Source organism: Xiphophorus maculatus, chromosome 9, assembly GCF_002775205.1.
Source record: "Xiphophorus maculatus strain JP 163 A chromosome 9, X_maculatus-5.0-male, whole genome shotgun sequence".
In the NCBI taxonomy this organism is placed as follows: Eukaryota; Metazoa; Chordata; class Actinopteri; order Cyprinodontiformes; family Poeciliidae; genus Xiphophorus; species Xiphophorus maculatus.
Genome location: NC_036451.1, coordinates 18,132,625 through 18,158,286, shown reverse-complemented (window position 1 = coordinate 18,158,286; position 25,662 = coordinate 18,132,625). Strand labels below are relative to the sequence as shown.

The following is a 25,662-nucleotide window of genomic DNA, read 5'->3' as shown; positions in this document are numbered from 1 at the left end:
AAAAGACATAGAAATGTATCTTCTGACACCCTCCAGTGCAGTCTTGATGAAAAAAGGAGAACAAAACAGCTATTAACATCTGGGTATGTTTTATTGAGTCATTCTTTTCAACTCTTGGAGAAAAACAAAATCTTTTAAACCTAAAAAAATCATCAGTATAATAAAGAATTGGAGCATTTACATGAGATCTGCAATTTGTAAGAAAAGAAGCCATTTACATAAAGCTCCCGTGTCATGGTGTTTCATCAGCTCACATGGTTTAATAAAGATTCAAACTGAAACATGGATGCAAACTTAGAACATAAGATCACATAAATAAGAGACAGGAAAAAAACAAAAAAACAATCAACTTTGAACCTTTCCCCCTGCAGCATGTGAAGACAGAAAACATCAGCAACAGAAAGGCTGGGTGACATTTTGGTTCAGGAACTGATGAAGAACCTTGAAAATTGCTGCATTGCATCTCTCAGAGCTCAAAAAGACCCCATAAGGGTAAACAATGGTGTATTCTTAGCTTTAAACACAGAAAGTTTCATTACGAAACTTTGGTAGTTTGCAGCCTGCGGACAAAATAAAGAAAAACAAAGCTAAGTGGGGGGACATTATTACTTTTTCTTCCCAAACTAAGCTCAAAATATCAGCCACATTAAAAAAACCTGTTTTGTAATATAAAAAATGGAAAGGATCTGCAAAGAAAAATACAGACTGTAAGAAAATCAAGACTTGTAAAGATGTAGAGCTTCTATAATTGTGCACAAATATTAGAGTTTACAGATCATTAAAAAGACTGAAGAGGGAAACCCCTGAAAACATCTTTTAGCTTGATATTGATAAAAGGGTAGTGCTTCACAATAAAAAAATTACTGTACTCAGATGCTGCATCCCTCTGTATTTAGTGGGAATTATTATTTTTTTAATCAACATATTTCTTTAGAAAGAAAGTTTTATTCACAGTATGATGGTAGAAATGCATCTCAGCAGTATCAATATCAAAAAGATGTTTACAGGCTTGAAGTAGATGATCCAGGCCCGTTTAGTGTTAACGCTAACCTTCCTGTCGCAGAACAACGTGCAAAGGTGAGCGGGTGTGAGAGAAAAGATCAACAAAAAGGAATAACTTTAATGTTTCACTTAAAGAGATTCTGAATGTTTTTCTTCTGTCCGATCCCACTCCCCAACTGGGATCTACACGAGTTGCTAAGAAGAAAAGATGGAGGTCAAAGTTTCACCAATCTTTGCTGCAAAGAGTACCTTCATTTTTGGATCAAAGTTTGGTTTATTACTTGGTTTACAATAAAAAAATAAAAAAAAGGACATGAAATCACCTGTAGAAATATTCAGCTTATTAAAATAAACAGAATGAATTTGAAACGCTCCCATCCAAATGTCAAAAATAAGTTACCTGAGGAAAACATTGAGTACAGTGAAGACTAAATCAGAGACTCAGAGTACAAGCTTAAATCCGTACAGATGTCCCTTTCCCACCCGAAAAATTCAGACCACAGTTCACGCACAAGACAGGAAACATCCTCCAACGCAGTGCAGTCCAATGCGACAACAAACAAAGACTAACCTATTCCGAGTCTATATTTATTAAAGTTTGCACTTGATTCTAGAGGTGTGTTAGAGATTAAACAAAAGTCCCATGATTACTTGATCTAAAATCCGATATGGAGTCTCATTTAAAATTTCTGTTAAACAAAAACGGAAAAAAATCCCCATTTTTAGCATGAAGACTTTTAGAACAAAAGTGTTTCCCATGCTCCAATATTATTCTGCCAACTTTAGTTAACAGATTAAAGTTTCACACACAGAGACACACACGCGCACACCCACGCCCACACACAAGGTATAAGTAGACTAGAAAATCTCCATGGATTCTTAGCAGTATCTTTGAACATCATCAAATGCCATTGTTCTGTGGACTGTGTCCTTGTTATTGCACAGAATAGAGATACATTATCTGCCCTGTTAAAACATGATCAGTACTACTTAGGTTTCTGCCAAGTGAAACCGTCTAAACGTCATCTTCCACACTTAAACATATCTGACTATAAAGATCTCTTTGTGCCTCGTTGGTCCGTGGTCTTGTAGAGGCCTACAGTAGAAGTATGGGACACTGTAGTCCAGCGGGCCATGATGGACAGTTAAGAAAACATGATTTCCGTCTTCCACACAGGGAGGCAGCGTTTTAAGTGCCATAGGAAGAATAAAATGACATGATGATGTTCTCGTGAAGGTCAGGCGTGCTGAACAGCCAATTCTTGTCCAATGAAACGCCGGAGGCGATCCAGATACTGAACGTACAACTCAATGTCATTGTGTCCAGCGCCCTCCACCCAGAGGGGCTCCACGGCCTTCGGGCAGCGCTCGTACAGGGCCAGGCCGTGAGAAAAGTCGATCACCTCGTCCTCCGTCCCGTGGATGATGAGAACCGGAGAAGTGATTTTAGACACTTTTTCAATGCTGAAAAGTTGAAGACAGAAAGTTTAGTTAGGCATCACTGAAGTATGGTTAATATTCACTGAATGTTCTTGTGCTAAGAGCTAGCCGGTCACAGTATAGAAAACACTCTTTAGTGTGGAGGTTAAACATTTCGAGACATTTGTATGTTACTCAGGGTTAAAGCGACCGCAAGACTTTCATCTGAAAGCAGGAAAGCTGAGCAGAAAAGATCTCATTTTATCCTCGTCAGCTTCCTGCCCCATCAAGGAACATGACAGATTTGGGAGCTTTTAGAAATGTCAGATTTGAGGTAAGGGTCAACATTTTAACAGGACATGCAAACAAAGACTGTTTTTGTACTGTTAGCTATGCTAATAAAAGCATAGCAAAATAAAAGCTGGTAAAAGACACTAAAGACAACTTAAAATATGAACTAATGTTGCTTTTATTTTCAACTAATGTCAAGTAATATTGTAAAAAAAATCCCTTGTTTTAAAGTGACAGTTCACTCACAGATGATGTTAAAAATCACAAACAATTACTATGAGAAATATAGTAATCAGAAATATAGTTTTTAAAGCTTAATGGGGCATTATCGGACAACTGAAAATCACACTTTCATAGCCAGCAATATGTTGATGTACAAAACCTATGTTGTAGCAGCGCAAATATGTATCAGATCAAGCAGGAAAAAATGCAAATTGAAGTTCACATGACTGGTTTTACTGGTTCAGTCTTTCATCTCAATAATGTTTGGCCTGATAGTATTAAGATGTTTGGGAAGTCGCCTCAGCATGCTTCTTTCCTGGTGACTTCTGATAACTGGGGTGTTTTCCGGAAAAAAATAAAATAAAATAACTTTTAGTGACGCAACAGTTAGTTGTATAAAATTCAATCAAACATGGAAAACTGCAGCGGTAAAAGTGTGCAACTCATATACGTCAAGGACTAATATGGAGGTCTGCTGCATGTATTTCCCCTCTCTCACAACCCGCTTTCCTGTCTGACAACTGTCAAAGGCAACTAGAGCCGACAAAAACCTAAAAATAAAGTAAGAAAAACAAAAAAACACTGTCCGTACTAGACTATTTTGCTGCTTTGACTGTATGTAAATGCTCAATGCCGATTACATATACAACACCACATTAGCTTGCTAAGCCTTAAACCTCATTCAACTTGGGCCTATCCCTCACTCCTCTGCAGAGTGCCCTCATGGGATCCTATAAGGAATTTTCAGTAGCTCTGAAAATAAATGTTTAGGTTTATGGTTCAGGGGAAGGTTATAAAAGCCTCTCAGAGGTTTAAAGTGTTACTTCAAACTGGAAGCAATGGAATCAGGAAATGCAACATCACAGGCAGAGCAGCTGGTAAATCCAGGTCTGCTGGGCCAAAAAAGAAAGTATGCAGAGGATTTTGAGAATTGTTGCAGATTACCTGTGAAGACCTGCAGAACATCTTGCTGCAGAAGGTGTTTCACTACCTCATTCTACAATATAGCACATAAACATCTGCTAGACAAGGTGATGAAGCCCTTTCTGCCCTCACGCTACAAACGCAGTCATCTGTTGTATGCAAGAGCTCATTTAGACGAGCCAGATCCTCCTTGGAACAAATTGCTTCTCACCCACCTATAGAATCTAACACTTAGGTGTGAATTATCACTGGGATTCTCCCGCTCCATATTCAGCCCCTAAAGTAACAAAGATAACAGGAAAACAGCTGGAAGCTGTTATTTGACAGCGCTTCTCTTCCACTGAATTTATCTTAGCTCTCCTCTCCCTACCGCTGCATCATATTGACTTACTTTTATTTTCTGTATAACGACAATAAATGTCACGTTAACTATAGAACAGGCCTCTACATTCCAGTTCCAGATGCAAACATTCATTATTCATTCTTTTAATGCAAAAATATTTCTGGGGGTAGCGCCACTGGCCACACTTTGGACACCCTCAATAAAGTGCTAAGAGATAGGAATGCACAATATATCTGCAATAAGGTCGGTATTGGTCCGATATTATCAACCAATGTTTACTTCCATCTTGCTGCCTTTTGCATTTCAGTAGGGGAAAAGAGGTTGTTTATGTGTATTTGTCTGGTCATGTGACAGCGATGCAACTGGTGTCTATTTTAATGCTGTTAAAAAGGTAGGTATAGAATACACATTTATAAATATTAGCCATAGTAACAATATTAATGTTGCATATCAATACTGGCCCAGATTTTTATTTTGGTGTATCCCTAGAAGGAGACGTGTAGCACTGAGCAGAGGGTGAGAAAGACTTACTTGGGGAAAACATCAAAGCAGTAGGTTTTCTTTGTGTCAGGAAAGGCAACTCTCATCCCAGACGTTAAAGGCGAGTGAAGAATGACGGCGGCACACTCATACCGTGAAGCCAAGTCCACAGTGGGAACCGTGCCGATGCTCTGTCCGTACAAGATAATGTTCTCTGGGATTATGCAATACCTACATAAAATAAATAGAGTAAGACTCATTAGTAAAAGGAGTGTCAAGATGGAGAGCAGGACAAAAAAATACAACCACTTAATAATAATCGCTTTGTTCTGAATCTATTTCAGTAAAAATTTGTCAAAACCCTGAATTTACCTTTTTTTCTAAATCCATTAGTCCTAGTAACAGAAGTGTACAAAATCATATCTGGGCTTTGCAGATGAACAGGCATATTGAGGCACCTGCACCAAGGTTTTTCAGGTAGATCTGGTATCAATACAGAACGGTTGTTTGGTTGAACATTTATGCCATGCATTTAATTGACCTTCATGAAGTTGAATGATACTGATGTTACCAAAGGTTCTGTTGAAACTTTTGAAAACAAAACCATAGCTTTGTCCTGCAGTATGCAATCTCTCCAGATAAACGGCGTATCAAAACACAAATGTTTCCACCAATCTTTGTTTTTCCCAAGCACAACTTTTGCCATTTTAAGCGCCATCTTCTCATGTTGATCTGAACAAATTGTACCTACAGTCATGTAGAAAACTGAGGACCATATAAAAGTTTCAGGTCTTTCACAATAGATGTTCAAAGAACAATATCTAATCTTTTTTTTTTTAATCATCTTCAGAAAAAAAGGGATTCAATTACATTTTACCAACAGAAAACAGAAAAGGTATACTTTACTTTATAATTGCAAAATAAAAATGTAGATTCTCACTGGGGAAAGAGTTAGGACACCATATCCCCTAGTTAGGACATAACTTAAGTAAAATACAGTCCAGTGAGTCTGGGACGATTCTAGAACAACATACCGCGTACGCAGGGCATGCCAGGCAGCGTCTATGTCTGCGTACAGGTTTTTCTCGGTGGGCTTGCCTGTGCTGACTCCATAACCTGAGTAGTCGTAGGAGAAGATGTTGCAGCCGATACGGCTACCGAGGCCAATGTAGAAGCTGCTCATCTGGCCCAGGTCGACTGCGTTGCCATGGGAGAAAAGGACGGTAAATCTGAGAAGAGGCAGATTTAAAGGAAATGTTGGTAGATGTACTGAAGATTCCTGAAATGTCATTATGGTAAGAAATGTCAGCGTAGATTCTGACCGATAAGATTTCAGCTAATAGCCGAGAACTGTTTCACTAACAACAAGAATTTTGTTATAAATAAATATAGTAAAAACCGCTCTAATGAGATCAGGTTTTCTAGTTTTTGCCATGATGAAATAAAAACATGTTGCTCTCCTTACCGATATGCATCAAATATATATGTTTCTGTATTTCTGCTTGCACAAACCCAGACAGCTATGACTGCTGAAGATTTATTCTTTAACTGAATTTAGAAGTTAATAAGCAACTGCATAAATTAGCAGGGTTGGTCCTTCAATTAATCTAAATTATGTTTCTATCTCATAACAAACTGTTTAATGTTTAAACCAGCATCATAAACCACGTACCGATTCCTGCACAAGGCGTCAACGACACAGACCTGTGATAACTTTGTTTCCGACTTACTGGAAACTAGCATCACTGAGTGCAACGCTGCTTATTTATGATTACAACCATAAAAAAATAAACAAACAAGAGAAACCAAAACTTTACATTCCTATAAAGAGTCAGAAAGAAGGAAGAAAGTTTAGACTTTTGGGGAAAATGAATGTTAGTTGACAGTGATCAATTAGAAAAATCTAAAATGAGGAAATTTCTGAGTCAGTTAAGTTAACAGGAAAAAGGGGAGGGCAATAACCTGAATCAAATATTTTCAGATTTCAGTTTCTTTTTTATACTATTCAGTTTTCTTTCTTATACTTAACCTTAACAAAAACAAAGATCAGGAATCATTCTCTCTGACTGGTGCATCTCTACATTAAGATCAACAGCATGAACTCCAGGGCTCAAGAACCGGCCACCAGCAACATTCAAGCTTCGTTTCCGCTGAGTGGTATGGGTCCACACGGTTCAATTAATTATTTTAAGGTCCAGGATGTTTGGGAAAAAGTCTCTAGTTGGAGGTAGAGACTCTAATTCACACAGGTGCTTAGGCTTAATCTAAGCACCTGTGTTGTCAGACTAAGACATATGTGATACAATAGCATGTCTCATGCTTGTTGCTTGTTTCTGTCCCACCATAAATGGACGATGTTGTGCGACGCCAGTAGATCCATCCTAAGCATACCATATTATTGTGGTATGGACAGTAATACGACAATCAAGTTCTACAGATACCTGCTGTCTACATATTCGGTACACGTCACAGCCCATGATTTAGATGCATTTGAGGAATGGAGACTAACTTTAAAATTAAAGACAGAAGAAATCTCAAAAAACAGTCGAGACTGTTTCCAGCTTCTCACCTGGCATTCCCTGCAACGCGAATGTACATGCAGCCAACTCTGTTTCCTCTGCTGGAGCGAGTGTAGAACACTTCGACCTCGTCGAGATCTCGCTGATTGTACTGAAACTCTGCTCGGTCCGTCAGGTGAAGCTTCCACTTTCCCTCCACGCCACTGGCTCCTCCAGAAACCGAAGCCGAACTCCTTGACCGCAGGCTCGACGTCCCGGATGCGCCCAGTGTGGGGGGGTCCGCCTCAGGGTCTGGAAGAAAGGCGTATGTAGGCTCCGGAGGCAAGAAGGCCAGCTTGGATGCGATGCGGCTCGGACATGGTGGGCAGCAGAACAGGCAGCAGAGCTCTTTGAAAGAGAGGCCATTCATCCTTCACTGTGGTGCAGGAAGACAAGAGGGTCACTGTACCAGTGAATATACATCAGCTCCATGCTAACACAACAACAGCCTTATGGCAATGTCATGCGTGAGCCACTTTGCCTGGAGGTGACAGTAATGAACATTTTTACATCTCTGGCAAGTTTCTCAACAATAGAATACATATAATCCAAGTCCACGATCCTATATTAGAAGATCTGGGTACAAAATGTGAATTGTAGTTTTGAACTTCTATTAAGATGAATATGTGACCAATTTAAGCATTTGCCAGCTATGTAAATGAGTCGATGTCAGCAACTAAAAACAAATGATAAAAGGAGCTCTAGATATTAAGGGTTTTGCTTTATGATGACTAAAAATGTGTAGATTTTTTTCAGATTAAATAGGAAGATTATTTGTTTTGTACAAACATTACTATAACATAGGATCCACAGCACTGTCCAAAGGTTTTTTGAGTTGTTGACTAGAACTGGTCAATATTCAATTTGACCTGCCCTGACCGATGACCAGACTGTGAGAATTTCAATCTATCAATAAATTCTAATCTTTTTCTGGTCAGTGAACGCACCACACAGAAGCTCTACTCTTTATTGCAACACTCTTTGTTGGGGACAGAGTTACTGAGGAAAGACTGCTCAAAGTTAACAATTTGCAATATCGAAAAGGAAGCATAAAAAGGTGTAAGTAGCTTAACAAAATAAAATTTAGCTTGTGACGACATGGTTTTTTTTAAAGGACAAGTAGGCTAAATGGAGTACAGCATATTTGTGTCTTTAGTAAATCTTACTGTCACGGTAAAAATCTAAATTGTTCAAAATATAAGTTATACAAGTTGCCAAAGGAGGTTATCATTTCAAACCTTGACCCTTTTATCTTTGTTTTCAAGCACTTGTTAAACATGGTTACAAAAACTGCTCTCGGTTGAATTCTTAATTAAAAACAACTGTTCTGGATAAAATCTAGTACTAAATATTGTAAAACTTGTGTTTATTTCTCTCTTTTACATTACATGCCGTAATGTAGCAAAACTGGCTAAAATTGGGGTTGGCGTGTCAAAATGTTTGGTAGCAAAATTTTGAAACATCTCTTGCTTTAACTTATTCCTTAATTCATTACAGCCTACTTTTAAAAAACTGATCCATTTCAAGTGGTTTAGACTCTAGAGCAATAATTCCTTTGTCTTTTCTAAAATGTTATTTAATTTGCCTCTTTTGTCACAAATTATCCATCTAGCCAGACACTTGTAAATAGACCACTGGGCTTAAACATGATTGAGCTCTTCATATCCAATTTTCAAATTGTAAGTACCTAACTGCACAGTCTGCTGTCATTGTCAGTGAAATAATAATTAATACATCAGGCAACCATGAAAATCTGCTCTAATTCACATTATGCTGAGCAGGAAAGCTGACGTACCTGTTGAGTTGAAGATCTCAGCGTATGAAATATAAACTTTCCTTAGACAAACGAGAATAAATAAATAAATAAAAGATCTTCCTCTTCAGTTTCCAACACAAGTTGTAGTTTAGGTCCTCTACCAGCAGAACAAGAAAAAAAGTCGTGGAGCCAAGCAGCTGACAGGGAAGCACTATTTACAAACTATCAGCTGGTTTTTCCTGGAAGAGACTGAAGTCCGGGGTCCAGCCATTTTGTAAAGTTCTATAAATTGCCTTTAGACTCTATTTACTTTTTTAAACAGCAAACCCGATGGGCTCGATGGGCCAAAATCCTCGTCTTTTGTTTGCTTGATCACAAACCCATTGGCTGTGTTTTAAGCTACTACGCTTCTAGAAAACAACCAAACCCGCAGACAGCTGCATCCCGCTGAACAGGGAAAAGAGGGAGTGCTATATCAGGTTAAACGGCAGCGAGTCCGATTATCATCTCACAGAGAAGCTGGTTGTCTGCGCACCCGCTAACCGAGGCTTAAGCTAGCAACTCGGAGACATAAACACTCCGTAAAAAAACAAAAACCCAAACAGCTCACATGAAGATTATCGTAACAAACCGTCTGAAATGACTTAAACTTCCTACATGGGTCCCATGTGAGCTTCGCTGGTAGCTCAGCTAACTGCACCGACAGCGTCTTGTCCTTTAAATTAATCCTAGTAGGAGCGGCGTTTCCCTTCGTCTTTGCTATTTCACCGCATCCGGAAGCGTAGTTGACCGGATATGACGCGAAACCTTTTTCGTTACGGAAGCTCCCGGAGTTGGTTTGACAAATCCCACGCCAGTTTATTTGCATATTTGGTATAAATAGAGATACGTCGCACAAGAACCAAGTGTTAACGAAGGAAAAATATCAATAACTGGTTCAAGCTCGTATGTAGTGTTACAAGCAGAACTGGGTAGTAACTTACACTTCCTTGTGTATCGTTTTGTTACACCGTATTTTTCTTACTTTTACTTGAGTTATGAAAGTACTCAAATAAAAGCGCCTTTATTTGTATTTTTATTTGAGTGCAGTAGTGAGCATTATCACTACTCTTGAGTAAAATTTCTGGCTCAAGTAACTTCAATTAATTAAAAACAATTAACTGATTGTTGTTTTTTTTTTTTAATTAATTGCACCACATGATTTCCACCAAACATTTGGTGGAAAATGGTTTGTACATTTTCCGCCAAAAATGCAACAACACAGATACACAGTTTATGTTTGCGAGACTTTTTGTTTGCAAACGGGCTTGGTTGAATGTTATATTCTGATAACCTGTATTGCTTAAATATAGATTTAATTGCAACTTATGTATCATTTTCTACAATATACATTAGAGAAACATGTGAGTATTGGTTTTACATGTTAGATGTTGAAAAGATTTGGTTTAGAGGTATTATCGTTCTTTTATGGATGACTGTGCTATTTACTGTATCAATAGGCTTAATATTCTTTGTAATCTTTGATTGAACCTTTCATTTAACCATCACAAAGTAACTAGATAAAACATTTTTCATCTGTTATGTTACTAAAATTAGACTAGGTCTATTATTAGAGCATGTTCAAATCTTTATTCATGCCTTTGTTTCCTTCAAGATTAGATTACTGACCTGCTTTTATCAGTTTTACATGGCCTTTAGATGGTTCAGAGTGCTGCAGCTTGTGTTTTACTTTTGACAGCTAATAAATATTCTCATATTAATCAAGTGGTGATCGTTTTGGACTGGTTTCGCAGTAAAAGCTAGATTGGATTTTAGGGTATTGCTGTTCACATACGTGCTCTACAATCCCCACTTAGCATCCTGAACATTTACAGAAAAACTAAACAGCTACAGAGAAAATGTTTTTTTTACTCCAACCATCAACGTTAACCTCCAGAATCACTTGATGTTAAAACCTAGTTAGTCCAAATGCTTTCAAAGTTTTTGAACTATACAGAAGTTGGTTTTAGTAACAACTTATCTAATTAATTAAATACAATAAAAATAACTTTTCGTTTAAAAGTACATGACAAAAGTGAAATAATTTTTTTTAAAGTGCAATTACAAAGTCAAAAATTAAAACTCTAAGCAATTTCTACAAAAGAATCAAGCGCAAAGAAAATAAATGCTTAAATTCAGTTTTAGTTGATGAATAGTTGTTTTCCTCATATACAGATATGCCTGAACAAAATATAATTTAGTTTCTGCACAGGCTTTAAGATGCTTGGTGCAAATTTAACTTGTCTGTATCACATTTAGTTATTAAAACAGAAGCCATTTTGTCACAGGTCAGAAACAACTATGGGATGCAGTTTTATACTAGAGAAGATTGAAAAACATGTCGCTTCTTGTAACTACTTTGCATGTGCTAAAGCAGTAAAGCTATAATTAGAACAGCAGTGACAAATAGTTTGGAAGTAGAAGAAGACTCAGACATGGTTATTATAACACAGTTGTCCTCTATACCAGCAGAATGTTGCGTACGCTGTGTTAAACATCTAATTTCTTTAGGCCTGCAGGGCTTCTGTGAGCACTCATTCCAGATGCTTGAATCTTGAGCAAAAATGAATGACAACCATAGCTGAAAATAGGGCACTAAATTGATGTCACAGTGTGCACAGTCTACCAATAACATTTAGATTTCTGCCACAAATATTCAAGTACCTTTGTTCATATTCTGTTTTTTATTCTGGATGTTTTAGTAAGTGACAGTACCTGCAATATTGCTCCACTTATTTATGTGGGCAACTTTACATAAATAAAGTGGCCTTTATTTATGTAAATAAATACACAAATAAAGGTATTTTATTCATACCTTTATTTATAAAGGTATAAATAAACCTTTATAAATAAAGGTTTATTTATAAACCTATATACAGTATTTATAAATATTTATACCTTTATCTATAAAGATATAGATAAAGGTATAATCTATGTAGATATGGATAGATATCCATATCTATCAATGGAAAGATATACATATATCTATCCATATACAGATTTATATGGATTTATCCATATAAATCCATGATTTATAAGGATAAATCATATGAATATATGATTTATCCACATAAATCATATATTTATGTGGATAAATATATCCACATATATATGATATATTCATAAATCATATGACTATATGATTTATCCACATAAAAATGGATAAATCATCCATTATTATATGATTTAGGATCCCACAACTAACAGCTGTTTTTGGTGTGAGTCTTTGCAATGCCATCAGAGAATGCAGTTTCAGCAGAGTGCAATTGCTTATGTAATTATACTTTTACAAAATATTACAAAACAACAGTAGTCACAAACAGACAAGCCTCTTTCCTTTGGGCAGGCTCTTGGTGTTGTTAAACATTAAAACACATGTGAGCTGAATGGTAGCTTTTGTGCCAACGGCATTTTGTTGAATCTCAAAACAATAAGTACAAAAGCAGACAAGAGCGCCAGTTTATATCGGCAACGTAACATTTAGAGCATGAGTGCCTCGCAGAAGCATTCACGTCCATTAGTCTTTCTCACATTGTTAGTTACAGCAAAAAGTTTTATTGCTTTGAGTAACTTTATACAAAAGACGAGCAGTTTGTGCATGAGAAAAAGGATAGTTTACAAAATTTGGTTAAATATAGAAATCAGAGGAAATGTGGGGTGCATTTGTTTCTGCCTCTCCCAAAGCAATGTTTTGTACAGCCGCACATCTCGGGATGCGTCAGCCATGTTCATTTTTATTTTTCAAAGTCGGCTAAGACTGAGGAGAGAAGGTGTTTGAACAGCAATTTCCAACACTTGGCACATATTCTCAATTAAACTTAGTTGTGGACACTGAATAGGCCAATCTAATATACTGTATATAAGAATGCTTTGACTTAAACCCTTCTATTGCCTTTTTGCAGACACCAATGAGCTCTCTTCAAAGATTGTAATGCATTTAATTCCATCCAGTTTTCCTGCCCTGAAGAAAAGCATCCCTACATCTTCATGTTTCTAGTTAGATCAAATCTAACTAGATCATCTTCCACATGCATGCTCTTCCCCCTATCTGACTGGAGGCAAACCACAAAAGTGACCTCTTTTAAAATCAATGCCTTTTTCCTTGCGAAATCTGTCAATTAGTAGCCAGGAATTTCCTTAGGAGTGCTGGAGTAAAAAGGGGGCAGATCATTTTTATTTTATCAAAACATAATTATGTTATTTTGTGTTGCTCTACCACCTAAAATCTTGATAAAATCCAATGTTTGTAGTTATAATGTAAGAAAGTATATAACAAAGAAATACATTTGTGCATAAAAATGAAAACAAAAGACAAGTATACTTTAAAATAAACTTTGTGATTTTATTGTTTTATACTTAATCTTACACATCATACAATCCTAACTCTTAAAAGAAAAAAAAAGGTTATCTGGTGGTGTCTCTGGGGGACTGGAGTGCGAAGGGACAGGAACTATATCTCTGAACAAAAATTTAATCTGAAATCTCCACAATTAATCTTTAATGACAGTGATCAAAATAACCTTAATCTGCATTTACTCCTGTGGGGAAACAGAACTTAAACAAAACGTAAGATATAGATTTATCAATATCAATCAAACCTCCTGTATGATCAAGACATTTATTATCAACGGTGACGTTAACATTGAATTGAAGACAGCAGAACATAATCAATACACAGAAAAAAAAGAGAGGCTAATGTACTGATGGAATCTAGATTATGTAGGAATGCTAACTCTAGTTGCTGGTGCCAAATCACAGTCTAAACGATGTTAGTGGTTCAACTGACACTTGCGTAAAAATGACAACTGGCTATCCATTCTCTCCCTGAAACAGTCAAAATAAAATCCAAATAGTCTGTTAAATTGACATCATAACATGTTGTGTGAAATATCGTGGTTTACATTCAAACTGCTCGTAATTATTAGAAAAAAGCCTGTTTACAGGGTCGGGTTACTGATATGAGCAGTCGTTAATAAGCACAAATCCTGGGACCCCCATGATCTATGCAGCCGAACAATCTTATTACAAGTCATCTGTAAAGCAAAACTAAATGTTCTGTATCAAACAATATTTTAAAGTCTGGGAATTATGTTTATATATATATGTATGTATATTCAGAATTCACCAGCTATAAGTCTTCGTAAAGCGAGACTGTTATTTGTCTCATCATCACCCAAGATTCACCCCCATCTGGATTTCAATTTTCCACTAGATGCAAAACGGCAGGAGAAATTAATCACAGTCAGGGTTTATAGACGCTCAGCCTATCACAGGTAAATGGGCTCGGTATTGGCATGCCAAGTCCTCACCCCAGCAGCCATTCAGACATGTCCATCACCAACACAGAGACTTCAACAGGAATTCAAATCGAGGAGTTAAAGCGGAAACTCATCTCAGAAGAAAAGCTTCACATCGATCACAATCTGCATTAGATTCTTTTCGGGAAAAAAACAAACAAAAATAAAAATAAAAAACACCTTTCAGTTTCCTTTCAGCTTTTCTATAAATACTTAATGATCAAGATCAAGCGCCGTTTACGGGGAAAGCTTAAATAATGAAAACGTGAAACCTCAACTGCTACCTGAACGTCACGGGGGCCTTTATAAACTTTTAATCTCAGTAACAGGATAAAAGCATGGATCAGAATACAGAGTAAGGGATGTTAAATGCGTAAGGAGGCTTTTTTTTTAAACATTATGATTGTAAAAAATAGAAGATGCATGGCTTGGTGAAGATACAAGTAGCAGGTGGCTTACAGAAAAGACAAAATTTTACATGTTATAATTGTACATTAAATGGGGTAATAAATTGGTAAAATTGTCAGTGCCAGTAAGGGCACTTTTCTTTTTTTGGATAATTATGAAAAGCACTTTAATACACATAGTACTATTCTTCACCTCAATCCATCACCTTAGTTACCTGGCAATAATCTACATAAAGATTATACTATATGAATTGGAGCCATATGTTATTTACATTTGGAAAAAAAAAAATAATAAATTGTTGAGTCCTGATAACTTCAGCCCCAAAGGTTTCAGCCATGCATTGTGCTACTGCTGAGGGTGGCCTTTCCAGACTACAGCTCCAACATTTCCAACTATGCAGTCAACTTGCAACGCTGGGCTTCATGTCCAACTGCACACATGCATCAGGTCAGAACTTCCTGAAAACAAGCTAGCTAGAAGCGATCTTTGCATAAGGACTCGTCTGAATCAGACTGCTATGTAAAAAAGAAAAAGAAAAAAAAGAACAGAAAGCACAGCACGGCGACAATCTTTGCTGTAGCTGAGCAGAACAATGTTTTTGTGTAGCTTAACTGCGACCCGGGTCAGTTTTCATTCAGCATGTGTCAGTGGTCTGCTGGTGGTTAGAGAAACGTGGAGCCTCACTCCGACTCCAAAAACAAAAATGCACACACACAAAAAAAGGTTTTCAAGGAAAATCTCCTATAGTACACCTCATTACTAAAACAAGACATTATTTTTCATCTGAGCCTGTTCTATAGCTCAGATAAGAACTTCAAATGACCAAAATGCTGAACAAAACCAAGTAGGGTTGGCACATATTTTGTGCTCTGCAGTTGATATCCATTGTTGTGCTTTATTTCAAAGAAGAAAAACAGTGAGAAAAAGGCAATCTTAATGCACAGATTGCAGTGAAACTGCACTCCAATCCATATGAGAGGTTGTATTATTTTACTTTCATGGTTATAGAGTAAGGATGGAATTCATTAAATAAAACTGCAAAGTGCAAATCCTAACAATCTGCTGACACATGCCACCAATCCTCCAGCACATACCAACCAAACAATATAAAATAAATAGAATGCAATCACACAATTCAAGCTAACTAGAATATATTAATATAGATCTTCTGAAGTCATACGCTCATTAAAACAGAAAAAAAAAAAAAAACAGGATTCAATCACTCAGTTAAGTCGAGGTTCTCCAACAGCTCTGACCTTTCTCTCCCCAATCAATAGCTGTTCATGTACCCAGTATCCATGCATGTCAACCTAAAGAAAGAAATTTTGAAAAAAATGCTGAGCCTTCGGACTTCAACATGTGGTGATCCAAAGAATGAGAGCTAAAGAGAGGGGGAAAAAGCAATTTCAAAATGAAGGTTACAGAAATTTTAAAGTCTAAGACAAAAAATATTCCAAAGCCCTTAAAAAGGTCTGACACATGATTTTTTTTTGTTTCTCTTTTTGAACTAACACCTTCTGAATAATATGGTTTCATTATCCAGGCTGTGGCACATTCCCAAACTGCTTATACCCATTTTATTTCAATGACCCACAGGGATTGTACAAATAAAAATGACTAACACGATCCCTCTAAGTTGAGAAACAAAAAGGTCTAAAATGAAATCCCTTCCCTCCCCATGGCAAAACAAATGTCCATTAAGCCCCTACTACTCTCTCCCTAACTCTCAAGCAGATGTATGCAAACACACGCGCACACACACTTTCATACAAGCCCAAAACACTGACACTCAGATTTAGCTGCAGTCACTAGCAGCGAGAGAGAGAGAGCAAGAGAAAGAGAGGGAGGGAAATACTAGTAAGGGGCGTGTCTTGACTTTTGCTGCGACCACGTCGCTCCACCCCGCCCGCCTTCGACTACCTTGAACAAATGAAGCCACGATGTCGGGTGTTTTTCATCCAAGTTGCCATTGTTCAAATTCACAAAGTCGTAGAGACTTTTATTGCACTTAGTCCTCATAACTTCTGAATTTTTTCAGCCACCACGATGGGGTTCTCCTTGCGTATGCGTGCAGCAGCTGCACTCCGGTAATCGTATGGACAGTCGTGTTTGTCAGAGTAGCGATGGATGGCACAGAACAGGTTGCCACAGCGACAGTCAAAACCTGATTTAAAAGAAAAAGAAAACTATTTAATTAAATATTAGCATAAAAAATATGAATACAAACTGATGCTTTGGGGTCTTCTGGACTTAATAAAACGCTATGCAAGTACAGGCCATATCCAAACAGTTCTGCTTTATGTGGATTGTTGCACTTAACTTTGAACCGTAGTTAAAAGTTCAATTAACTACAGTTTTTTTTTTTAAAGTACTTTCATATAAATCTTTCAGACAGTAAATGTTTTTCCATTAATAGGAAATTTAGCTTGATTGGCAGCTCAAGAATCCCTTTTTCAGTGCACAAGTTGTTGCATGTCAAAGACAACTCAAAGTGATTAATAAGGGCTAAGATTTGAAGTAAGAGGAAATACTAAAATGGAAGAAGCTATTTTAAAAAAACAATTTCCTGCTACCTATCTGCTGTTCATTCAGGCTGAAAACAGACTTCAGATAAGAGGAAGGAGTGCAGCAAATTTGTTCAGGTGTTTTCAACCTCCATCCATCCAACATCCATTGGGAGTTGTTGGCAGCATTTTAGTAATGCTTAGTGCTGCAGTATGAATTCACAATTCCAAAGGGTTACACGCTGAGAACGGTTTTTGTAACGCCAATTGTCCTAACTGAGCCAGTAAAGTATATTAAAGACAATATTACATAATAGGATTCTACAGTTAAAGTTTTGCCATTTCAAGGAGAGTAAAAAAACCCTTTCAAAGATGTTTCTAAAGTCAGTAATTTGCAAAAGAAACCAGCAAAATATGTACCAGTTAAAACTGGCTTGAGCAATATGAAACCCCCTGACAAATGAACATTTAAACATCAAATGCAACTTCCTGCACATCAACAGCTATTGTGCTTTTAATATAACAGATAAGCCTCATCAGAAAATATATTGGAATTTATTGAACATGACTGTAAATGTTAATGTGAGATGAAGATTATTCATACTGTATGGCGCAAAAATAAATACAATATCCAGAATGCGGAGGAGTTTAACGTTACCTGGGACATTTATAGCAGGGGACTCTGAGCTCAAAGCTTTGATACGTTGCTAAGCAATACATCAAACACTCCACATTTGTACAATATTGGTTGTATGCAGTGTGGTCAACTGTAAGGATGTTGGAGGTATTTCCTCCTTTTGTTGTGATTAAAGTTTTGAACATGTTGCAACTGGCCCTAGTTTCGTCTTTTTTTGTGTGAAATATAAATATATTTTGAGTGCTTCTGGCGTGACACCATCTTGGATATTTTCTAAAGCAAAATATGGAGCGTGTACAATACAAACATCCAATCAGAGCCAGGAGGAGGGTCATAGTGCTGTGAATTACCCTTGTGTATGTGCTGCTCACAAACCCCCACTTGTCCTGCTGTGCTGTTCACCATAACAGAGCCTGCCTTGATTGCCCAGGAGAGTTAGCATGACTGCCAATACAACAAATAAACAGTTTTCGTGGAACAGCAAGTTGTTTCTTCGCCATTTCTGCACTGAGCAGCACCTATATGAAGTTGACTGAGAGCACTATGCCCTTCCTCCTGGCTCCGATTGGCTGTTCTTGACCAGGAGCAATGCATTTCTTCCGATGGCAATAGGAGCACAGGAAGGAGGCAGAGGAGTTAAATTTTTTTATAGATTATGTGTAAAAAATAAAAACAACAGATTTTTGTTAAAGTCACATACTGTAGCTTTTTAAAACAAAACCTAGACTCCTAGAGGAAAGATTATAATTTTAAAAAACTTTTAAAAGGATCCAATACAAGTTCAGTAATCTTTTAAATTCATAATGCTAAATCTAAAATGTTTTGGTAGAAGTTGGATAACAGATTGGATCTCCACTTCTACATGGTTACAGAGATAATGCAATAAGATTGTGGAAGATTGGAGATTGGGTCTCCAATCTTCTACACGGTCAGAGAGGTCGAGGGGTCTACTAAATGTTGGGCTTAAAGTAAAGATTTGCAGCAATCCCGGGCCACAAGTTGGCCACAAGTTGCAAACTTGTTGAGCCCAACATCACGGCAGAGCTTAATAATTACCCTGAAAGTGTGGAAACTGCTCTCCCTACTTACCAGTAAGGCCCACTTTCTTCCGGCAAGAAAAGCAGCGGTTCTTTTTCTTGTTCTTATCGGGGGTTTGGTCACCTTCAGAAGAAGCTTGTGCATCATCACCCACAGGTTCTGATGTTAGAAGGAAAACAGCATATACTTAGATGAGGGAGGACCCTTAGTCATTTTTCAAAAGAGGCAGGCCAAAAAGAAATCCATACAATTTAAGAAAGACAATTGTGTGCCAAAGTTATAAGTCAGGAAATGGTTAAAAGGAAAATTGCCACATATTCAAGCCTGCTCTTATCTAAGGTTTCAATTAACTGGAGCGATTACAAGCAAGGCTAGATGAGGATCCAAGTTTATCCTGTTAGCACACAGTACGGGTCTGCTACCTGCGGCTCCAGAGCCACATGTGGCTCGTTGGATTCTACGCTGTGGCTCTTGTAAAACCAAATAAGATGTTTTGTAATTATAAAGGCAACTAGAAAGGGTGGCTATTTTCAGTTTTTTATGTTTTCTTGAGATATCGGCATTGAATACTTACAAGAGCAGACCATCGATTGTATGAGGCTTTAAAAAGTGATTTAATGTTTCTTAGCTTCAAACTATGTGCTTTAAATTTTAAGTGGGTTACCCATCTTTCACAATTATATGGAAAGGGTTCACTTAGCTGGCTTTATTACACAAAATGCATTCATTTTTTGCCCCTTGTAAAGATGAGAAAATTCCTTTTGTTTTAACATCTAAAAATAAAAATACATTTTAGTTTAAATCTCCCTAGCTTTCAAAATACAATTCATTTAGTACATATTTATAAAAATTAACACTTTATGTGGCTCTATGTTCATTTTGTAGCAGCGGGTGACAACATAGCTCTTTGAATTAAAAAGGTTGCTGGTATTCGCTGAGAGGAAGATAAGTGAAGCAGACAGCAGTTTGTTAAACAAAGCATGATGCAGTGGGAAATCATGTCCACTGTTAAGAATGGCAAAGGCTCTGTGATGCTGTGGACTGAAGATAAAATGCCCTTTGCTAGTTATATGGACCACTTGAATCATGTTGAGGGAATAACCACATTCCCCCAGACAAGTTCACACAATGGAGGAAGCTGGAATCAAACCCAAAACTTTCTCACTACTCATCGCACTGCAGGAGTGGAAATATTCAACAATAAATAAATGTACTCAACTTAAAAGTTAGCTTTTATTTTAATGCTACTGTGATGAAAGATTAATTTATTATCAAACATTTCACACATCTTTACCAAAAGCACCATGGACAGCTGAATTGTTGTGAAAAATTAGCTAAAATCTGATATGAAATTTAAATAGTTCACATTCCTTCATTAGATTACTCATTTGCAACAGGATCATATTTGAGGTGAATAACCATAAAACATTTATCTAGTAGTTAAAGCAATCTCATACTCCAATAATTTCACAAATCAATACCGCATTTTGTAGACGTGGATATTTGTTTTTTTTTAAACTGAAAATGGTAGGAGCTTAAACAGATCACTAAGCATTAAAGCAAAGCACCATAAGAATTTAACTCTTCTCCACACAAATAGTATGATGATGACTACTAACAAGTTTCAAAGAATATGCATTAAAGCGCTAGAGTCTGAAACAAAAAGTGAAAGCTAAGAACTACACGTTTATTTTAACCAAAGACTGAATACTAGGATACTAAAATAGTGCATATATTAAGAGACATGTTTTACCCATTTACACTACTATAAGGACTTGTTTTGGAAACCCTTTATGTGATGCTCACCTGCGCTATTGGATGTGCCCTCTTCCTCATCTTCCTCCTCCTCTCCTCCCTCAACCACTGCTCGATCGGAGTCTACGGCCCCTGAGTCTGGGGAGATGCTCATAGCTGTCATCTGTTGAGTTACTGGGCTCGGAGAGCTGGGACTAACATCACAAAACAGGAGCATAGTTTGAAATTAGACAGATCAAATAGTCAAAAACAATTTACGGAAAAAGAGTATCTATTAAAGGGAACAGAAAGATGAGACAGATAAGACAGAAAAATGAGGATGAAATGAAAACCTGAGTAAAGCTGCAATTAAAGTTCATTGCATGAAATCTGATAAGGGCCGCTGATAATCGTAAAGTTATACATCACGTATCAAACTCGAGGCCTGTGGGGCAAATAATAATAATAATAATATTCCTTTATTTAATCAGGTAAACCCCGTTGAGATCTAGATCTCATTTTCAAGAGGGACCTGAAACAAACTTCACTCCCCATCAGGGAATCGAACCCCGGTCTCCCGCGTGACAGGCGGGGATACTCACTACTGTACATCTCAAAAAATTTTTATATTGGCAAAAGTGGAATATTTCTTTCCAGTCCATGAAACAGTTATTTTATAGAGGTATTTCAAGCTTTTATTTTTTTGGCATTTTAATGATTATGACTGATGGCAAACCATCACGGACCGAAAATATAACACTGGACCTCTAAGCAACATGGAGTCGGTGCCTCTCCATTCATCCTCCAGACACTGGGACCTTGATTTCAAAATAAAATGTAGAATTTATTTCAATCTGGAAACAGGACTCTGGTCCACAGTCCAGTTCACTTTCTCCTCAGTCCAGGTGAGACGCCTCTGACGACGTCCATGGTTCAAGAGTGGCTTGACACGCAAATGTGTAAGAAATAGTGCACTTTTACGTCACATTCTAACTTACTGAGACATACTAGTATTTCTGTAGCTCTTCAGAGATTAGAGAGCCACAGAAATAGAACTTTGAGATAATGGTTGTTTGATCAAATATTTTGCGTAGGGACATATTACAGCATTGTGAATAGAAAACAAAAATTAGAAGTGTAACTCAAATGCAGAAAAAGCTATAATATTGTATCAGTTTGTAATTTGGTGATTTTATCTATGCATTCTGTCACAACTGTCCCTTTGAGGACATTCATGGTCTTGATGTGGTGTGACATGAAAATTAGTTTGACACCCTCCAATACATCCACCAAACAAAGAAAACATACATTTTCCCTACACTGTAACTATTTAGATACATGTAAGCAATAAGTTGACAACAGGACAAAAAAAAATCCAAATGTATCGCTCAACCAATCTAAATTCTGCTTAAATTTGATTTTCATAAGTAAGTTTGCTACTAAAAACATTTGAAAAGGCTGAAGCACTAATGCAACCACGTTTTGAAAAAGAAATGTGCAGAGTAAATTTCTGAGAAAGAAAGGGCAATTTTCCAGACTAGAGACATAAATTTACAGCATTAAAACTAAGACATCCTCTGACATTATGAAGTCAGAAGTTGGAGTAAAAAAGTTCTGAGGTTTACTAAGGTCAAACATTTCTGACATCATCTAAGACTGAAGTAGCAAATTAAAGAGGTGCACATCTGGATATTTTCCAAAGTGTAAATAGTACATCCAGGCTCTTCCTGTACCAAATGACACGTCCCAGGTGCAGAATCACCATGAGCGCCTCGAACGGGATACGGATAGTCAGGAAAGCTGCAACATGGCTGTGTCGACTCTGCACCCGAGAGATATTCTGATACCGGAAAAGAGCTTGGATGTCCCACTTACACTCTGGAAAATATCCAGATGCACAACTCCAATTTTTCCCACTGCAATCCCAGGACTTTTGTCATGTTTTGCTGCAAATGTCTGACTTCATAATCTCATTAAACTTCTGAGTTTTCCTCTGATCAATTCAAGATATTTTTTTTCTTACAAATTTCTTAGTTTTAACATTGTACATTTTTGCCTTTAATCAATGAAAAAAATATTGTTGTTTTACAACAAAAATTTACAACTTTTGATAGAGAATATGTAACAGTTTTCTAGTAAATATTTGAAATTGATCGAGAAATCAAGTTTTTGGCAGAAATTTTGTCATCTCTGGTCATATTATTTTTTTATTAGGACCTAATACCCTGTCGCACGTTACTTTATAAAGAGCAGAACTAAGAAAAAAGGTAGAATATTCTAAGCAATAACCAACTCAAATATGCTGGGTTTAAAAAAAACAAAAAAAACACTTATTCTCAATCTTCATGCCAACATTGTTTTACCAATTTTTATGCTTACATTTACCTGTATTGGTAATCAAAGGAACGGATATTGGGCCATGATAAATGAGACAGATTTTATACATGTAAAAGACAGAGAAATGGTCCAGGAGTTTGTCAGCATACCTGGTTGTTTGTTCCTCAGCTTGCGTTCCTGCTGCTTCTGTACTAAGCTCTGAGTTTGTGTCTTCCACAGTTACAGTTGCTGATGTTGGTGATCCTGATGGTGATGTAGCAGCTGTGTGAAAAGAAAATGGTGATAACACAGAACTTACAGAGAGATTTAAAAAAAAAAAATCTTATTTCAAGTGTCTTGATAAAGAAAACACACTGCCCTGGACAAAAAAGATCAGATGTAAGTAGAGTTCAGGTTAAACAGCACATGACAATGTCACTCTGTTGCTTTCTTATGCCACAGTGTAGGCAGCTGTTCTCCAACCCCTTTTAGCAAATTTAGCAGCTCTGAAGCCTGAAAGCGAACCATATCAGACTGAACCCAGTTGTTGGCAGGTTTTCTGTCCTACCTTTCTCTCCGGGAGGGCTGGATCGTCCCCCTCCCTGTTGTCTCTGCAGGTGTTCCTTGTAGCAGACAGAGCACATGCCATTGGTGCGAGGGTTACCATAGAAACCACATCCCATAGTGCAAAGCATTGGCACTTGCGTCTGATTGGTCTCCTGAGCCATGCTCTGACAGAGGGGGAAGGGGGGTGGGAGAGGATATTCCTGAAAATGTGGTAAAATCAGTTAGTCAAAATTGTCCAGCATTTCCCATCTAACCAGATGAGTTTTTCCATTTTTCAGCTAAAAGAGCTTGGAGGCTGGCATTGCGGCATGAGAACAGAGCTGAAGCAAATTCAAGGTTTTAGATGGTTGTGGTCCAATATTACTTTGTAATGTTAAATTTCATAAAAGTTAGCCTAACAGATTTATATGTTCAGCGAACACAAATAACCGAGTGACAAAGTCCAGTTCACTCTTTACAGCATCAAAGAACAATAAAGCAAAATCTGAATCCAAACCAAGTTTTAAAAAGAAAGCAAGCAACAACAATAACATTTTCAGAACAGGTGACAAATATAATAAAAGTACAACAGAGCTACGTTTTCACATATTAAGGCAAAGCATGAAAAAGTGCTTATCCTATTAAGCTGAGGATTTATCAGGAATGAACCAGAAAGGATCAACAAACAAAAGCTACAAAAGAGTCGTTCACCGCCGCCGTTTAAAGGGGGAGCGACGGTATGCGAAAACAGCAGCTAGTTGATGGATTACACTTTCTTCCGCCGCAAAGCAAGATGTAGATCAGGAAAAAAAGTTGCCATAAAAGGAACAACACCGAAAGACATGGCAACTACGAAACCAACTCAAAAACATACCCAAAAGTCTTACATAACAAAATATTCAGCAAATACGAAGGGAAGATTGCTTCAAATTAAGCTAAGCAACTTCCCACTGACAGGCTGTTGTAGAAAACAACAGCCGTCCAGTGCTGGCTTAGCTCAAAGCAAACAGCAACATTAGCAAACAGCCGCGATGGCCGTTTTATCCGTCTGACTCTACATACCAACGCGAAAAGAAGAACAAAACTTACACGTTTACCTTTCCTTACAAAGGAACTCACGCAGATAAAAACTCATGTATCCCTGGTAACAAACAACAATCAAATCCGGGTTGTTTTTAATCGAATAAACTCTAGCTTTAGCTGGCTAACGTTAGCCGCGCTACTAGCATAGTCAACCTAAACGAGTGGGCTTCCCCGACACTCTTCTGGCGAGTTTAAAATTGGTGGTACGCAGTGAAACGGTCCTATGTCTTTCTGAGATACAAACAGTACCTGAAATCCAAGGTACCGGAGGCTGTCAACGACCTTGAGCTTTAGATTTGAACAAGTTGTGTCCCCAGCAGAACGCGCGGCCTCCTACCCAGGGCGCGTTCCCGACATTCGAAACAGGGACCATGACGTCATCCTCATCGATTCAGACCATAGGAACCAACAGAAACCACAAGATTGTTGGACCGAGGGGCTGTTAAAGCTGACTAAGGGATGGATTTAGAAAAAGTAGAACTACAGCAACATATTTTCCTCAAGTAAAAAAAAAAAAAATTAAAAAAACAGTACAAAGATTAAAAAAGTAATTCTTAAACAACTAATTAAGCAGGCTACTGAATAACTGATAACATCTGATTAAATATTTTTAAAATGACGTCAGACAAATATAAGGTAGTGTGCAAATTGCGTGTTTTACAGACTGAAAGAAAAAACACAAATAAAATGGTAGCAAAATATAAGCAGAAATACTTTTACAAAAATGTTTCAATAGAAAGCAATATATAGGTTGAATATACAGTATATGTGCTTGCTAAATAGAACAGAATAGAATATACTTTATTAATCCCCAAGGGGAAATTGCTTATTTGTTGACAAGCTACTCCACCTGACGTAAAAATACAAAGTTTATAAAATATATACTGTATATACCTAATGCCACAAGAGTGTGAGAACATCAGAAATTTATTTATTAATGTCTTCAATAGCAAAGTTTACATACAGAATGACTACTATCTCATTAAATAATAAAGGGAAAGCCCAGATGATGATGTTAAAGCTTTGAAAATGTCTGATAGGTTAATTGAATGCACACCTGTGGAT

At 37.3% G+C, this 25,662-nt stretch overlaps 2 protein-coding genes across 2 annotated transcripts; both read right to left on the bottom strand.

The window, feature by feature from the left end:
* Positions 1–72: 72 nt before the first annotated feature.
* Positions 73–9,797, bottom strand: LOC102230086 (protein ABHD17A-like). The gene is made up of 5 exons (XM_005795620.2): positions 9,035–9,797; positions 7,251–7,615; positions 5,716–5,910; positions 4,733–4,912; positions 73–2,466 (listed from the first exon to the last, which is right to left on the bottom strand). The coding sequence occupies exons 2-5, from the start codon at positions 7,607–7,609 to the stop codon at positions 2,241–2,243; spliced, it is 960 nt and encodes a 319-aa protein (XP_005795677.1). The 5' UTR covers positions 7,610–7,615; positions 9,035–9,797; the 3' UTR covers positions 73–2,240.
* A 3,555-nt stretch (positions 9,798–13,352) lies between these two features.
* On the bottom strand, positions 13,353–24,967 carry LOC102230349 (AN1-type zinc finger protein 5-like). Its single transcript, XM_005795621.3, has 6 exons — positions 24,847–24,967; positions 23,537–23,735; positions 23,139–23,250; positions 20,725–20,867; positions 18,970–19,077; positions 13,353–16,903 (listed from the first exon to the last, which is right to left on the bottom strand). Exons 2-6 carry the CDS (start codon positions 23,694–23,696, stop codon positions 16,755–16,757), a joined length of 672 nt encoding a protein of 223 aa, XP_005795678.1. The 5' UTR covers positions 23,697–23,735; positions 24,847–24,967; the 3' UTR covers positions 13,353–16,754.
* Positions 24,968–25,662: the final 695 nt, after the last annotated feature.